This window comes from Lithobates pipiens, unplaced genomic scaffold (genome assembly GCF_037356315.1).
Source record: "Lithobates pipiens isolate NorthernLeopardFrog02 unplaced genomic scaffold, aLitPip1_a1.2 Scaffold_18, whole genome shotgun sequence".
NCBI classification, from domain to species: Eukaryota; Metazoa; Chordata; class Amphibia; order Anura; family Ranidae; genus Lithobates; species Lithobates pipiens.
The window spans coordinates 119,265,700-119,284,039 of NW_027507758.1; the positions used below are offsets into that span (position 1 = coordinate 119,265,700).

Consider the following 18,340-nt stretch of genomic DNA (forward strand, 5'->3'; position numbering starts at 1 on the left):
CCAGGACATCATGTGATGTCTTTGCAACACAACAAAACAAAATCGATTACAGTGCACACATACACAAATTACATTAAATCCTGCAAGGCTATTTAAAAACACCTGAACAGATTAAAAAAATATGGGGACTTGGTCACACCATATGGCTATATGGTGTTTAAGCCCACTTACTGTGTCAAAATACCCCATTATCAGTGGGTTCTACACTATTAATAGAATGAAAGATCCTACATCTCAACCATGGGAGACAAACTCCTCTTTATGGGAGCACTAGAAGGACTCCTATAACACAGGTGGACACTAATAAGAGGTAATGGCGGGAGATGGGGTGCTCCAGCCCAAGGGATCTGGTCAGGACCCTAACCATATACAAAGACTTTGGGGGCACACCCTAAATGCATTTATAATCAAGATGGTGCTGCTATAAGACCGTAAACAGAACAAAATCGATTACAGCACACACATACAAAAATGGCATTAAAGGCTATTTAAAAACACCTCAACATATTAAAAAAAAAATATGGCTGTATGGGGCTTAAGCCCACTTACTGCGTCAAAATACCATCTTGAATGTAAATGCATTTAGGGTGTACCCTTCAAGTCTGTTGTTTGTATATAATGTCCTTGGGTAGGAAGTGATAACGTGGGATTGCTCAGCTATTACTTTATGACCACTGACAGGTAACGTGAATAACACAGATTATCTTCCTACAATGGCATCTGAAAGTTGGAGGGATATATTAGGCAGCAAGTAAACATGTCCCTGATGATGTGTTGAAAGCAGAAAAAATGGGCATTGCAGTTTGTTGTGTATGAGGTTGCATAATCAGAATTTAACCACGGACAACTGGAGGAAGGTGGCCTGGTCTTGATGAATCACAATTTATTTTACATCATGTGGATGGCTGGGTGTGTGTGCGTTGCGTACCTGATGAAGAGATGACGTCAAGAAGAAAGCAAACTGGAAGCGGCAGTATGATGCTCTGAGCAGTGTCCTGCTGGGAACCCTTGATTCTGCCATTCATGGGGATGTTATTTGAGACGTACCAATTACCTAAACATTGTTGGTGACCAAGTACATACCTTCAAAGAAACAATTCCTTGATAACAGTTGCATGCAGGCGTTTTGATGCACTTTCTGAAAGTGCACCAACTCTGCGGGGCATAAATGAAGTCTAAAGGGAAAGCGCAACTAACCCGCACAGAGCTTAAAGGATCTTCTAATGACGGCTTGGTGCCAGATACCACAGAACACCTTCAGAGGTCTGATTGTATCCATGTTTCGATGGGTCAAAGTGTAAGTAAACCCCCCCTATCGTTTTCAGCCAATGCAGTTGCTATCTTTCCCTCTGTTTAATCTACAACTGCCATGATGCTGCACATGTGACCAATTATGACACCAGCCATTGGATGGTTTGACAGTTTGGTTGAGAGCACAACCAATGGGAGTGTTAAATGCCGGAAATGAAACTGTTTTATGGATGGGTTTACGTCTGCTTTAACAAAGGGGGCACCTACTCTAAAAATATTAGGTTGATGGTCATAAAGTTATGTCTGTTGTATATAGTTTTACTTGATATTTGTGTGTGTCCCCCTCAGTGGCATGATATAGATTTTATATATATAATAATTTTATTTAATTTTTTCATAGAAAAGTGGGTAGTTTTGGTTTATATACTACTTGATGTGATTGTAGCTGTATTAGTGCAATTGTGACAGAGAAAATTGAGTGCTGTCCGTGATACTTTTTTTATTTGCACTAACATACAATTTTTCAGGACAAGCTTTCGGGGGTCCAAGCAGTACTGATTTACACATTTTAAGCAGAATGGAAAAAAACAAACAAAAAAAAACATCTCCTTTCCCTCAGAGATGTGTTTTTATTTTTTATATTTTTTTTCCATTCTGCTTAAAAATGTGTAAATCAGTACTGCTTGGACCTTGAAGAAGAGGACATACCCCGAAAGCTTGTCCTGAAAAATTGTATGTTAGTGCAAATAAAAAAAGTATCATGGACAGTACTCAATTTTCTCAGTTTATATACTGAAATTGTATTGAGGGTTATGCTGTATAGCCATTTGAAATGCAAATAGTGGTTATAGTTGGCCCTCTTTTTAATAAAAACATTTACTTAAGAGTGTAAATTAGCATTTTCCTTCCTCACTGAAAAAAATCTGAATTTAGTGTTCCGCTTTTCTGTCATTTCTGCTTAGCATAATTAAAAGCCCGAGCCAGTGACCTTTTTCAAACATATCTTGTGCAGAAGGACGACTTTTTTTTCATCCAGCGCACTTGCAATGTGGAAGGGTCAAGATGCCTTAAATTTTTAATATATCTTATGAAATTTGGCCACGGGATAGTGCACAGCAGCCAAGAATGCAGGGTGCACACCAAGAAGAATGATGGGCTGATAGATAAACGGTGATTCAAGCATCAGTACACAGATGGTTCTGATTTGCTGTGTTTTAAGCTGCTTAGACTGAAGACATAAAATATCCTCCTAGTCATAAATTAGCTCTTTGGAAAGAAACCTTGGCACTGGAGCTTTACAACCTTCAATTAGTAGGGGAAGAAGAATTTGAATGACTGTGGTATTGACATCTGTAGGCTTGCATAGTAATCATTCCTAATAGAAATGAATATCTGTTTGAGGAGGTTTTTGCATGGCTAATTAGCCACTATTGAGAATATGTAATTTTTGCATGATCTCCCGATTGTCACCTTTCTCTTCTGATACAATTACATTTTATTGTAGCAGGGGACACAAAGTCCAGAGGAGGCACAAGGAATGTAAAACTGGAAATGCAATACAACCAATATTGTTAAACATTTTGTTGAAGTGGTAGAAATGTAACCTAGCATGGGAACAGGTTTTTTTTAATTTAAGTTTTAGTACAGCTGAGATGTCGTTTTCTAGAGGTTCTCAAAGCCCCTTTTCATAACTTGTCAATGGAATATATAAAACATATCTATACATACATATACAGTACAATTTGTTTCATCACTAATATAAATTGTTAGGCCTTTTTGTGTCCTATTTATTCTGCCCGTTTACAGACTTCCTAACTTAAAGTGGAAATAAATCTCTAAATTAACATTAACCGCTTCCCGACTGCATGTACAGGCAGAATCACGTACCTGTATGTTGCCCTTTAAGGGGCGGGTTGAATGCACGCCTGCCAGGGGCTTCCTGAGCGGGATCACAGTTCACACGGACTCGATGGCCGCGGGGATACCCACGATCGTCTCACGGGAAAGGAAGAATGGGAAAATGCTGGTTTACATTACTTTGCCTAGTGACACTGTCACGGATAACAGCTCCCTGTAATTGGGAGCGGTGATCAGTGTTGTCACACACGTAGCCCCTCCCCCCCACAGTTAGAATCACTCCCTAGGACACACTTAACCCCTACAGCGCCACCTAGTGGTTAACCCCTTCACTGCCAGTCACATTTATGCAGTAATCAATGCATTTTTAATTGCACTGATCGCTGTATAAATGTGAATGGGTTCCAAAATTGCACCAAAAGTGTTTGATCTGTCCGCCATAATGTCACAGTCCCAATAAAAATTGCTGATCGCCGCCATTACTAATAAAAAAAGTAATAAAACTATCCCCTATTTTGTAAACGCTATAACTTTTGCGCAAACCAATTAAATGCTTATTGCGATTTTTTTTTATACCAAAAATATGTAGAAGAATATGTTTCGAGAGGGAAAAAAATGTGTTTTTATATTTTTGGGGGATATTTATTAAAGCAAAAAAAATTTGTTTTTTTCCTAAATTTTCGCTATTTTTTGTTTATAGCACAAAAAAAAAAAAACGCAGAGTTGAACAAATACCACCGAAAGAAAGCTCTATTTGTGGGGAAAAAAAGGATGTCAATTTTGTTTGGCGAATTGCAAAAAACACTCTGGGCTTTGACCAGCCAAATGGTCCGGGGCTTAAGTGGTTAACTATTTTGAATCCTTATGCTGCTATTGTTAGTAAATAGATGCCATAGGAAGGTATATTCACTTATTTTAAGCACTTCAGCCCCAGATGGAGTTACCCCCTTAATGACCAGGCCATTTACTGCGTTACTTTAACTGACAATTACACAGACGTGCGATGCTGTACCCAATTAAAATTGGTGTCTTTTTTTTACCCACAAATAGAGCTTTCTTTTAGTGGTATTGGATCAGCTTTGCAGTTTTTATTTTATTCGCTATAAACAAAAAAAAGAAAAAATTTGGAAAAAAAACTCAATATATTTTACTTTTTGTTATACATATCCAATAAAAAAAGCGTAAAAAAAAAATAAAATAAAAAATTCATCAGTTTAGGCCAATATATATTGTGCATATTTTTGGTAAAAAAAATAAAAATCCCAATAAGCGTATATTGATTGGGTTGCTTAAAAGTTATAGTGTCTACAAAATGGGGGAAATATTTTGGGACTTTATTTTTTTTTTTCATTGTTTTACTAGTAATGGCGGGGACAAATCTGACCCTAAGTGACACTTTTTGGTGACCAGTGACACCAATACAACAATCAGTGCTATAAAAATGCACTGATCACTGTATAAATGATACTGATAGGGAAAGGGTTAACACTAGTAGTGATCAAAGGGTTAAGTGCTCCATAGGGAGGTGCTTTCTAACTGTCGGGGGGGGGGGGGATGGACTGATTGGGAGTAGAGAGAGATCGCTGTCCCTGATCACTAGGAACAGCTGATCTCTCTCCCCCCCCCATCAGAACGGGGATCTGCCTTGTGAAGAGCGATAGCAGGCGGCTGGCGTACATTGTGGCCGCCAGGCACGAGCATCGGCTACTGAGCCGCGGTGCCGGGCACTTGTGCACCCTGTATCTATTACAGGTACGTCGTTTCGCGCAATAGAGCCGCCCTGCCTCGGTATATGTGCGGTGGGTGGTCTTAAAGTGGTTAAACTTTTTGTTTTAAGTTTCCCAAGTTGCTTCCTGGTTTCTAGCCTAGACCAAAATAATGCCATACATTCATACATCCTAGGAGTCTTCATGGGCATTTTTTTTCTCTTTATCTGGAGGGGTAGCTTTCTCAGCTAAGAATGGTCTCCTGCTTGCATGCCTGAGATAAGGGCAGATGAATTCCTGGTTAAGTAAGTAAGTAAATGCATGAATTATCTGCGTACGTCCAAAGAGTGAGCCCTTGATAACAAGCAATGGCTGATTTTCGTGCGCCCATCACATTTGAATGATCAGGCATGTTGGAAATTTTTTGAAAAGCTAACAATTTTCTAATTAATGATGGGAGAATCATGCTAAAAATATAAATCGAAAAAGAAGCGCACAAGAAAACAAAATTCATGGAAAGAAAAAAAGTATCCCGGCCTTGAAAATTATTTTCTGTAGCAACAGGAGGTGAGTTTGAAGGCTTTGTTGATCAAATTCGTAAATCAAGGATGGCACCATCAGATCACAAAACACACACAAGTTCTGATTTTAAAAAGAAAATTTGTTTGGTATTCTGCCAATGTATGGCCTGCATTACACTTCTTGCTTTACAGTGAAAAAAAAAAAACATCAACGGCTCACACCAGCCACTGCGTTGTAAGCTCTGTGGGCGGGGTTACGCACATCAGGGGTGTGGCCTGGATAGAGCCGGGCTAAGGCTGTTCTTACTTTTGTGACTATCGGACTCTGATGTTGTGTGACACTTGAGGTCACTTCCTTCCTGATCCTATTTATTGTTTAACCAATTGCCGACTTGGCTCCCCTCCACGAATTGCTGTAGCTGTACGGCGGCCGCTTTAAGGGGTATAGGGGGTGCGCGTGGCCGCCACTGTACGAAGGAGCCGGGAGCCATGATGTTTGCTGGCCACCCGTGATCACTCCTGACAGCCAGAACGAGGATCTGTGTGTGTAAAACACAAATCCACGTTCTGGCAGAGGAGAGAAGACAGATCATGTGTTCTTAGTATTTAGGAACACTTATCGGTCTCCTCCCCCCAGGCAGTTCCATCCCTCCTACAGTTAGAACACATTTAACCCCTTGATCGCCCCCTAGTGCTAACTCCTTCCCTGCCAGTGACATTTATACAGTAATCAGTGGCTATTTTTAGCTGTATAAACGTCACTGGTCCCAAAAAAAGTGTCTGATCTGTTTGCCACAATATCAATAAAAATTGCAGATCACCGCCATTAAAAAAAATAATAAAAATGCCATAAATCTATCCTCTATTTTGTAGACGCTATAACTTTTGCACAAACCAATCAATATATCGCTTATTGTGATTTAATTTTTAATTTTTTTTATACCATAAATATGTAGAGGAATATATATCGGTCTAAAGGGAGGAAGACATTTTATTTTTTTTAGAATTTGGGGATTTTTTTTTTGCAAAAAGTAAAAAATAGTGTTTTCTTTTAAAAATTGTCAGTCTTTATAGCGCAAAAAATAAAAACCGCAGAGGTGATCAAATACCACTAAAAGAAAGCTCTATTTGTGGGGGAAAAAGGACGTCAATTTTGTTTGGGTACAATGTCACATAACCATGCAATTGTCAGTTAAAGTGCCATATTGCAAAAAATGGCCTGGTCAGGAAGGGGGTAAATCCTCCCCGGGGCTGAAGTGGTTAAACATGATACATTAAATAATGTACATTATATTTACATTACAGTTTCAAAAGTATTGTGACACCTGCCTTTACACACATTTGAATTTTAATGGCATCCCAGTCTTAGTCCATAGGGCTGTACACAAGGTTTAGGAGTGTGTCTTTGGGAATGGTTGACTGTTCTTTCAGAAGCGCATTTGTAAGGTCAGGCACTGATGTTGGATGAGGTCTGGCTTGCAGTCTCCTCTTTAATTCATCCCAAAGGTGTTCTATCAGGTTGAAGTGAGGGCTCTGTGCAGGCCAGTCAAGTTCCTTCACTCCAAACTCTCACAACTATGTCTTTATGGACCTTACTTTGTACACTGGTGCGCAGTCATGTTGGAACAGGAAGGGGCCATCCCCAAACTCTTACAACAAAGCTGGGAGCATGAAATTGTCTAAAATGTCTTGGTATGCTGAAACCTTAAGAGTTCCCTTCACTGAAACTAAGGGGCTGAGCCCAAACCCTGAAAAACAACCCAACACCATAACCCCCTCCACCAAATGAGTTGGACCAGTGCACAAATCAAGGTCCATAGAGACCTGGATGAGTAAGTTTGGGGTGGGGGAACTTGACTGGCATCCACCCGATAGAGCACCTCTGGGATGAATTAGAGTGGAGACTGTGAGCCAGGCCTTCTTGTCCAACATTAGTGCCTGACCTCACAAATGTACGATGTTGCCTATAGAAACTGTCTTTTTTTTTTTTCCTGAACAAAAGAATGTACAAGGGACATATACCTGCTGACTCTATTTCACCAGTGGAGTCTAGTCTTATTTATCCTCTCTGTTTACTGCTATAATGAGTCAGCAACCTGAACAAATATGAGCATATCAGGTCTCCTGACATTTACTAGCTGTGTGCTTGCTCCAGGCCTGTGACTAAATTGTAAAACAAGATTGAAGAGAAGTTTGCAGTCGCAGCCCCCATTTGTCTGTACTGACAGGTTCCCTTTAAGCTTTTCTCAGTATCGGTTGAGGTTATTATATATTAATGAGCTTCAATGAACACGGCAAAAAAATTAATGAAAAAAATGTTCCTTTTATCTTACATATATACTAGACAGTGTGTAGTATTTGATTGCTAACATGGTTTTACAAAGTAACCCTCTTGTTTTGGGCACTACTAATATTGTTTCAAATTGAATCTGTCATTATGTTGTGTACGTAGATTGAAGAGCTAAAACCACAAGAGTATAAAGTCCTTGATGGAGAAGACCAAAGCATACAGCTGAAACGGAATTCACCAAGACCACCTCGGTTACAGAAAACACCAAAGGTAGTTTGTGTTGAAGTAACAAATATATATAGATTATGGTGGGTTTAATCATGGTACTGGCTTTGTCTGTCTTTTGAGGTCCCCAGCTCTGCCCCTTTTTCCCAACCAATAATAGGGGGCCCTTTCTCTTTTTAACGCCTGTCTTTATTTTACTTTATTGCAAGACAGATATCCCATCTTCTACATTGGGAAGGATGAGACTAGAAATCTGAAGGAAATGTGCAAACATATCCTGCATTAAGGCCCCATTTACTTTTTTTTCTTGCACCCTTCCACACTACACTCATAGGGCAGCCCATTCATTTCTATAGGGCTGCCCGATGTGAACCAAAGTAGTTCATGCACCTCTTTTAAGCGTCTATGGTTTTTAACTGTGTAAAATTTCACTTTTTTTTTTTTTGGATCAAAAATGCATTTCTGCTTCAGGGTGCCATTAACCACAAATGTCACTGCAAGCACGAGAAACAAACAGTCTTGTGCCCGACGACAAAAATTACAGGTGACGCTCAAGGCTCCACCAGGTCCTCCTGTATGCACTACTAGGAGTCCCGACAAGAACAGAGCTCCTCCCAGTACCACACATCTAGTAGGGAAAGGAAGTCTCAGAAGTCGCACATCACTGCAAAACCCTGTAAGGTGGTGTATGAGAGCTTCAGCCTGGGCTCCAACCAGGTTACCCCCCAACGTGTTTCACTCCAACCTGGAGCTTAAAGTGGTTGTAAAGGCTGAAGTTTTTTTTTATCTTAATGTATTCTATGCATTAAGATAAAAAAAAACACTTCTGTGTGCAGCAACCCCCCTAATACTTAACTGAGTCCTATCTAGATCTAGAAGTGTCTCGGGTGCCCGGGACTCCCCTACTATTTGGCTGAGACAGCAGCATGGTGCCATTGGCTCCCACTGCTTTCAAAGTCAGTCAGCCAATGAGGAGAGAAAGGGGGTGGGTCCACAGCTCTGCGTCTGAATGAACACATGAAGTTGTGGTTCGGGTGCCCCTATAGCAAACTGCTTGCTGTGGGGACACTCAACAGGACGGAGGGGCCAGGAGCACCAAATAGGGACCCAAAAAACACATTTTGTAAACACGCACAAAAACATGCGATTATGTGCACATTCACAAAACACTATAGAATGAATGCCACCTACGAACTGCCATTTTACATGGTTTCATCTGTTCTACCTCTCCTAGCTATAGAATGTGCATAACAGTGGAATTGAACAAAACACTATAGTTTAAAATCTTCTTAAAGTTAAGCCATATCAGTATGTTTACATGTTGGCATGTATGTTACTGTATAGTGTGACATACCAGGAATTCACAGTAATTGAAGAAAAGCATTAAAAAGCAGTTCAATAGCCATTGAGCTTTAGCAAAGTGCAATTCTCTAATCCTGTACAGGTGAATCAGTACATAGGGATTTTCTGTCACAGGATTGGATAATTAAAATTAATTATGCCACATTTTGTGTGAACATTCTCAGCTTCATTGGTAAATTGGTGTCTCAATGTCTTTGTATTTAAAAAATAAATAAAAAAATCTGCTGCATGCAAAAATCAAATATTTCTGCAGTCTCCCCTCCCCTTGTGATTACTGAAACTAGTTTCCTTTATGGCAGAGAGCAAGAATACAGCAGGGGGCTAAGCTGAAGCAACCTGTATACACTTACCCAATAACATCTTACAAAAATGCACCATCCTTGGGTCAGCATTTTAATCCAGGAAGTAGATGCAGATCTTGGATGATGCCTGAATGATGGCATCAACCTTCTGGAGTGGGGCGACTACTGTGATCTCTTTGAGAAGTAAATAGATGTGTTGTACTTACACATTACTTAGCCTTCTTGCACTTACCATGTAGCATAGCATTAGCAGCTAAACTTTGATCCCTGAGATTCAGCTAACTGGAGAGATAATGGGGTTTATTTACTAAAGGCAAATCCACTCTGCACCACAAGTTCACTTGGAAGTGCAGTCGCTGTAAATTTGAGGGGAGGACCTGAAATGTCGGGAAGCTCTGCTAATTTTATCGTCCGATCATCTACAAGCAAAAATGCTATTTTTTCTTTTCCTTGCATGCCCCCCTCAGATCTACACCGACTGCACTTCCAAGTGCACTTGCAGTGCAAATTGGATTTGCCTTTAGTAGGTATGTATAGCCAAACTATTTTTTCTTTAGAATTTTTTTAAATGTCTGTGTTCCTGCTGGTGGTGTTACCAGAACAGGAATGAAGGGTAAATCTTGCAATGGGGACATTTGTTTTGGTGGTGATTGTCTCAAAAAGAATAATCCCTTACTTTGTGAGATTTCCTCTTACTTCTGTCATGTTTCCTGGACAAGAAATAAATGAGGCCGCAAAATATAAATTGAATGTTTTAGGACCTTCCCTACTCTACCAATCTTAAACAAAAGTCTAAGGGCTTGTTCACACTAGCAGTTGAGTGGGTAGTAAAACACTGTTCCCCCACCACGCCACATTTTAGATGGCCAGGCAGAGGCTGGAGGTGTACACATGCCACAGCCATGATACATTGTGGCAAGAATTGCACTCTCTGTTGCTTTTTTGGCAGGTGAGCCGCCTGCCAAACTTGACCCATTGAAGTGAATGGGGCTGTGCTGCAAGCACTCTACAACCACAGGCTTCAATGGGTTAAAGCAGGCAGTGATGTGGCAATACAAACACCTCCTCACTGCCTGTCTAAAGAGTGATCCGATCGCTCATCAGATAGCACCACTAGTATGAATGGGCCCTTAATGCCACTGTGCAGGGGGGCTGCAGGAGGTTAATATAAAAGGTAGGCTAAGGTCATAGAAGAAACAAAAAGTAAGGCATTTTAAATAAATAGCATAAAAGCATATGTAAACACCACATAATTTTTCAATGTTTGGTATAGTGCCCCACTATATATAGATTTTTTAAGAAAAAAAAAATATTTTGCAAATCTGTCGAACAGTTTCTTACCTGGAGATCTTGTCAGTAACAGCATTTCCAGTTGCATGTTGTCAATGCTAGGCCATTGCCTCACAATTTGCAGCAGTGCTGTCAGCCTACATCTGTCAGTTGGCCATCGGGTTGCCTAGTTAATATACCTGATAGGCAGCCCAATGGACAACTGAAGGAGCACACACCACAGGTTGACAGTTGGGCAGTATCTTAAGGCTGGCCATACAGTATACAATTTCCCTTTAGATTTACCAAAACCATATAATATGAGGTCAAACCTAAAGACGTTCAACTTGTATGCAATCAGGCAGGCCCTTGCACTACATAGTTAAAAGTAAATCTAAAGGAAATTGAACAAGAAAATTGTATAATGCTTAAGCGGTGTTCACCTGCAACAGCAATCTCTGTTAGTGGCAGGATCTCCAGGTACAAAGCTTTGCCACAGGTTCAGAAAAAGATGGTTTATGAAAACTTTATGGCACAATGCTGAAAAATAGGTGTTTGGAGTTTTTTTTTTTTTTTTTTATCGTCCTAATTGCTTCATTTTTACCTATTGGAACGTATTTCCTCACAAAGTTTTATTCAGCAGGTTATGAAAACAAAAGGATTAGACTTGTTTAACGGCCATGATGAACATCAGACACATTCTGTTGGCAATAACGACTACGGAAAAGGTGGTAATGTGAAAAGAATAAGTCCCTTGCATTGGCAAAGAGAAGCTGTTGGTATTCAGGCACCAAAAGTAAGTCTACCAAAGAAAAAATGTGCAGCGTAATTTTTGTTTTTAATTGTGCTGCAAAATGTTTTATAAATCAATTAGGGCATGCTAATTTGCACAGGCTTACTAGCCCCCACTCCCTCTAAAAATAGGATTTTTTACTTGCCAGTAAAATAATTTTCTTGAAGTACAGGACACAGAATCAGTCTTAACCATAGGCTACATGCAGCTTACCTTCAGGTGATTGGACAGTGGCAAAGAAGCTGCAGGGACATCCTGTAGATAACCTTTCCCACTCACAGCAAGTCTCAATTTTATAGCAAAGCAATAGGGAGATTATAAGGAACAGAGAGGGGGGACCTCTGCCCTGTACTGCAAGAAAATAATTTTACTGGTAGGTCAAAAGTTTTATTTTCTTAATCATACAGTACAGGATCCTTTTAGTCTTAATCGCAGGACATCCAAAGGCAGTCAAGTTTAAGGGGTGGGCAACACAGCAAACATTGCTAACAGGTCCACATAAAAAGAAAATAAAAATGGGTAAAAAAGGTCTCAGAGCAGATTTCCATCACCTTACACTAAAAAGTCAAATCAGAGGATGCCTGAACATACCTGGTACAACTTAAAAATAAAATATTTGAACAGAAGAGCAGATGGCAGCCTTTGAAAACTAAGAAACAGATGCCAAATGCCCATGAAGCACTAATGGATCCGGTAGAACTGGTGCACCTTTACAGGGAATGGATGAGCTCTATCCTTCAGACCATAGGCTTGAACGATGACTCTTCGGGTCCACCCAGCCATGATGAGCCCTGCAGGAATCCTTGGGAATGAATTTCAAGAAATCCTATTGCCAGAAAGAAGCTGTAGCTGAGAGGCAAACTCACAGTATGCACTACGTTGAGACAGTGGAGCAGGACCTAAGGAGGGGAGGGCAAAGTCCTGATAAAGGTGGAATGAGAAAACCAACTTAGGGAGAAAAGAGGAGTTCAGGACAACCTTGGGACACCATGAAAAGCTCTGTATAGGATAAGGCTGCTAACTCAGAGACTCTGCACTGAGGAGATAGCAAAACAGGCCACGTTTTGAGTGAGGTCAAACAAGAGAATATCCTAACAGGTTTGACGGGTAGCAAGAACCAGGTTAAGATCCCATGAAGTCACAGAGGAAGGTACTAGGGAAGAAATATATATATATATGTGTGTGTGTGTGTGTGTGTGTGTGAGAAACCCTTCACAAAGCCTTAATTAAACAATAAGATGCCAGGGCTGAGATATGCCCTTTGATGGTACGCAAAGCCAGATGTTGGTCCAGACCAGACTGGAGAAAGGATCGCATATTTTCCACAAAATACTTCCTAGGATAGAATTTTCTAGCCTTGCACTATGCAAAGTATGCCTTTCAGGTATGGTTTTGCAAGAAGTCTACTTCCTACCCTTCAAAAGGGTAGGGATAACCAAATCTGATAGGCCCCTGTCCCTTAGAAACAGGATGGTGGATTGGTCCTTGGGACTGAACGTCTGGGTGATCTGAAACTGTCTCCTGAAAGCTTGAGCACCATATCCCCCTGTGACTAGTTTGGGGCAATGAGAAATACCAGAATACTGTAAAGGAGGAAAGATAAATTACAGGTTGAACTGATCTCCACAGTCGCTAAAGGGTTTCGGGACTTGGTGACAAACCTGTCAAGTTTGTTTTTTTAATCTGAATGCATCTGCAGCTTTTGTGTGGAGAGCTAATTTTTCCGGGTCAAGAACGCTGGGAACGTGCACCTGGACAAGAGAATTGCCCTGTGTTTCAGGATATTAATGGGAAGAAAAGTTTATTTTGATGACCAAGTCTCGAGCACAAAAATGGCATCCGATAGGCTGTCATCTGTTGAGAACTTCCAGCTTCAAAGGAGAAATAATTTATTTAATTTGTCTCCCTAATTACAGATTCAGGTTGGAAATTCACCACATCAGGGAAAGACTGGCCTTGTAGCTCAGATGCATTGGGTGGTCCAATTGTTTGTACCATGCTGCAAGCTGTTGAGTTGCAATGGTCTGGAGAGAAACTGGCAGGGACAGAAGTTTGTTGTGGGAGAGAGAGATCCTGGAGAGGGTCATGCCTAATGGCAGGCCCAGGTACTATAATTTGTGAGTTGGTTGAGGATTCAACTGAACCTTGGTAGGGTCTGCTGGATTTTGATTGAGAGAGTTAGGGATGACTGGTCCTTTACCAAGACATTGTCCAGGTACCCTACAACATGTATTCCCAGAGAATGGAGAAGTAGGGACCAGGGCAAACACCTTTTAATGAAGATCCAAGGTACCATGCACAGACCTAAGGGAAGGGTGACAGATTGGTGATGCCAGGCACCCACTGCAAAATGCAGATCGTGTTGCTGATAAGAAGTTAGGAATGTCCAAGTAAGCATCCCTGATGTCCACAAAGGCCAAGAAGGAGGCAGGCGACAATAACCTACCTAGCCCATTCTGTGCAGAACCATTGAGCCTGCAGGGACAAGTTAAGATTTCAGATCCAGAGTGCCTCCATTTGCCTTAGGAACTGTGAACAGCTTCAAGTAGAAGCTCTTGAATTATTTCTCATTCAGGATTTAAGAAATAACCCTCCCTCAGCAAAGGCCTGCTGAATAGCAGCAAGAGATGCACTCTTCTTAGTGAGGAAGAAGGTAAATGCAAAAGAATGAAGGGAGGAGTCAGAGTCTGAAACTCTAGTTTGTAGCCCCGTCTGACCTGCTCTCATAATTGCCATGTGTGGTGTAAATTGTTCCCCAAAGAGGGTACTCCTGACCTTTCCTGTTGGTGAGAGGGAAGGATGAAGCCTTCTGTGCTAGGCACTGCGGGCTGTTGAACACAGAAAGCTTTCAAGGGTTACTGTGCTGTTTTATGTGGGAGCCCAGGTGCCATCCGAAAAGCAGGCCAAGAGGAAGCAAAATGTGTCTCTCTGAGGGATGCAGTCCCCAAGGCTCAGTTGAGGAGTCAACCAATCCATGAAGCTGCACTCAGGCTTGCAATTTCCCATTTATTCCTTACTTAACCGCCTTATGTTCCACCAAAATTGTCTTCTACCTAAAATTCTGTTCACAGTGGAGTACAGTAGGCCCTACATGAGACAGTGTGCTGCCTACATTCTGAGACAGGAAGTACATTGTTCCTTTGTTAACCACTTCAAAACTGAGCACTTCTCCCCTTTCCTGCCCAGGCCATTTTTCAGCGATGTTGCATTTTGAATGACAAATGCGTACTTACATGGAATGCTTTCTTTTGGTGGTATTTGATCCCCACTGGCTTTTTTATTTTTTTACGCTACAAATAAAGTAGTGATACAAAATTCTGAAATCCATTTCTGAGTTCATCGAAGGGACACAGCGCCTCCTTAATCTTGACCATTGGATTAGAACTAGGCAGAACAAAAACCACCTGGCTACGCCCATGGGCTATCCTCAGTCAGTATATAGTCCCCTCCCTGCTCCAAGGATTCAGTTTAGTAGCAAGCAGTAATAGAAGTATCAAAAACTCCATAGAGGGGTGGGTGCTGTGTCTATGAACTCAGACAAATGGGATTTTTGTACTCACCGTAAAATCCATTTCCTCTTTTGTTCGACGGACAAAGCGCCTCCTTAACCACTTCAGCCCCGGACCAATTGTCAGCCTAAAGACCAGAGGTCTTTTTACAATTTCGCACTGTACTGCTTTAACTGGTAATTGCGTGGTCATGCAATGTTGTACCCAAACGAAATTTGCGTCCTTTTCTTCCCACAAATAGAGCTTTCTTTTGATGGTATTTGATTGCCTCTGCGATTTTAATTTTTTGCGATATAAATGGAAAAAGACCGAAAATTTCGAGAAAAAAAAGATATTTTCTACTTTTTGTTATAAGAAAAAATCGAATAAACTCAATTTTAGTCATACATTTAGGGCAAAATTTATTCAGCCACATGTCTTTAGTAAAAAAAATGTCAATAAGCGTATATTTATTGGTTTGCGCAAAAGTTATAGCGTCTACAAACTAGAGTACATTTTCTGGAATTTACATAGCTTTTAATTTATGACTGCCTATCTCATTTCTTCAGGTGCTAAAATGGCAGGGCAGTACAACCCCCCCCCCAAATGACCCCATTTTGGAAAGTAGACACCCCAAGGAAATTGCTGAGGGGCATGTTGAGCTCATTGAAAAAAAATTTTTGTCCCAAGTGATTGAATAATGACACAAAAAGAAAAAAAGTTTACAAAAAGTTGTCACTAAATGATATATTGCTCACACATGCCATAGTTATATGTGGAATTGCACCCCAAAATATATTCTGCTGCTTCTGCTGAGTACGGGGATACCACATATGTGGGACTTTTTGGGAGTTTAGCCGCGTACGGCACCCCAAAAACCAATCAATGCCTTCAAGATTTCTAAGGGTGCAAAATTTTGATTTCACTCCTCACTACCTATCACAGTTTCGAAGGCCATAAAATGCCAAAATAGCACAACCCCCCCCTCTCCCCCCAAAAAGACCCCATTTTGGAAAGTAGACACCCCAAGCTATTTACTGAGAGGCATGTTGAGTCCATGAAATATTTTATATTTTGCCACAAGTTGCAGGAATATTAAAAAAAATTTTTTTTTGCACAAAGTTGTCGCTAAATGATATATTGCTCACACATGCTATGGGCATAAGTGAAATTACACCCCAAAATAAATTCTGCTGCTTCTCCCGAGTACGGGGATACCGCATGTGGGGGACTTTTTGGGAGCCTAGCCACGTACTGGACCCTGAAAACCAAGCACTGGATTCCGGATTAAAATATAAAACGCTACCAAAAAAACTGTTAGCGATCGCAGGGATCAGGCCTGACTCTGCGAACGCTGCAGTTATGCGTTTAGTGTTTTGTAAGTGACAGTGATCGATCGATACTGCACTTGGGTGGGCTGTGCGGAGGGGCAAAACGCAGGTGCTAGCAGGTATCTGGGCTGATCCCGCTAACAATGCGTTTTTTTGGAACCCTAAACTGCTGGGGACGCTAGTATAGATCTGATCAGTCAGATATTGATCTGTTCAGATTCTATACCACTACGGGAGGTTTATGCTTTGCGCGTGGGTGTTAGCGGTACTGGCACTAACCTAGTGCTGCCTGGGGCGATGCAGACCCAGACCCTAAAACCTAATTGATATCACCCGCCGGGTGATCAGGAAGTTAAACCTTTATTGGGTAATAAATGGTGGGTGCCCTGATGCTATAAGGGTTTGTGTGCCTACATGTCAGTGTAGTGTTGGTGCACACTTACTTTCACTGTTCTCCTCGTAGTCCGGTCAATAAGACCGCCCCGAGGAGAATGACATCACTTCCTCCCTGCCTGTGTTTACTATACACAGCGGGGGAGGCTTCTCATTCGCCAGGAGCGATCGAGAGGGGATGGCCAGAAACCAACGGCCATCCCCTCATCCTGGATCGCTCCTGCAGCGAAACAGACCACCTCATCCAGCGGGAGGGGGTCCGATCGGACCCCCCACCCGCTGGAAGGCGAGCATGTACATTGCCATGCCGCGGTCCTTAAGTGGTTAATCTTGACTACTGAGATGTCCAAAATCAGTTCCAAAGAAAAAAAATGAGGGGGTGGGCAAAATAACCCAAGGATAAACACAAAAGCCCTAACCAGGACACAGGAGCCTTAACCGGGTCACAAGAGGCCAATCTGAAGTAAACATTTTTAAAGAAAAAAACCCCTTCTTTAAACAGAAGCCCGCAAAACCTTGCGGCCAAAGGAAGCATCCGCAGATGCTAAAATATCTACTTTATAGAATTTTGTGAAGGTATGCACTGACGACCAAGCGGCCGCCTTGCAAACCTGTGATATTGACGATTGATGATGGAAGGCCCAAGAAGTACTAAGCGCTCGAATAGAATGCGCCGTGACAGGGAAAGGAGGAACCCAACCCTTAATAGAATAGACCACAGTCTGTGATACAAAAAAAGAAGCCACTCGCCCTCATCTATAGCTGGCTATCACAGTAAGAAGCATTAGAAGGCTAACATGTATAAACAAGAGCAAGGATAAATCCAAGGGAAAAACCAAGCTTAACTTACCACCAGCCCGCAGACAACCAAATGACCTGTTTCAGCCCCCGTAAACACGGTCGGACATTCAGACAGCAAAATCCGTCGGATTTTTTCCGAAACTGGTGTTGCATATACACGGTCGGACAAAGTTGTTGGAAAAGCGGATCCTTCAGAACTTGATGGCGTTCGTTTGTTGCGACGGGACTACGTTGCGGCTAGTAGCCAATAGCTTTGGTCTCGTAATTTGATCTGAGCATGCGTGGCACTTTGTCCGATCTGAATTCTCTACAAACGATCGAAAAAAGTCCAGGGTACCTTGATGAGGCTCTGTGGCTTACGCATGCATTTGCAAATGTGTGCAGACTAAACCCCTGCTTTTAACACATACTGTTAGACAGGTTATTTGGTTGAATGCAGGCTGGTGGGAAGTTAAGCTGGGAAGCCCAGCTTAACCAAGGGACTTTAGGATGGTAGGAGGGATCCTGCAGGCAGGTCCGACCATCCCTGGAGGGTACCCATGTCCACCCCAAACAGCACAAAGGAGGAGAGGGGGGACTGTACTTACCGATCCATGGTGCGGGTGACCCTCCCGACAGAACTCCTCGCCACTGAAGTGGGGGGGCTGTTGGCCAAGGGACCGCTACGACTCGGACCAGAGCACGTTCGTATGCGACCCTGCTAGACGTTTAAATTGCGGGCCAGCCTCTGTCTATCGAGGCCAACCTAGTG

General features: G+C 41.8%; 1 protein-coding gene across 5 annotated transcripts in view; it reads left to right on the plus strand.

Annotated features, from left to right (window-relative positions):
• VRK2 (VRK serine/threonine kinase 2) overlaps positions 1 to 18,340 on the plus strand; it is a 188,848-nt gene that overhangs the window by 166,177 nt on the left and 4,331 nt on the right. For 4 of the 5 annotated variants that reach the window (XM_077486047.1, XM_077486050.1, XM_077486048.1 and 1 more), the window contains 2 exons: positions 7,788 to 7,895; positions 11,424 to 11,579. In XM_077486047.1, the coding sequence (XP_077342173.1) occupies positions 7,788 to 7,895; positions 11,424 to 11,579 (264 nt within the window). The remainder of the gene's footprint in view (positions 1 to 7,787; positions 7,896 to 11,423; positions 11,580 to 18,340) is intronic. The other variant, XM_077486051.1, reaches the window with a different exon arrangement.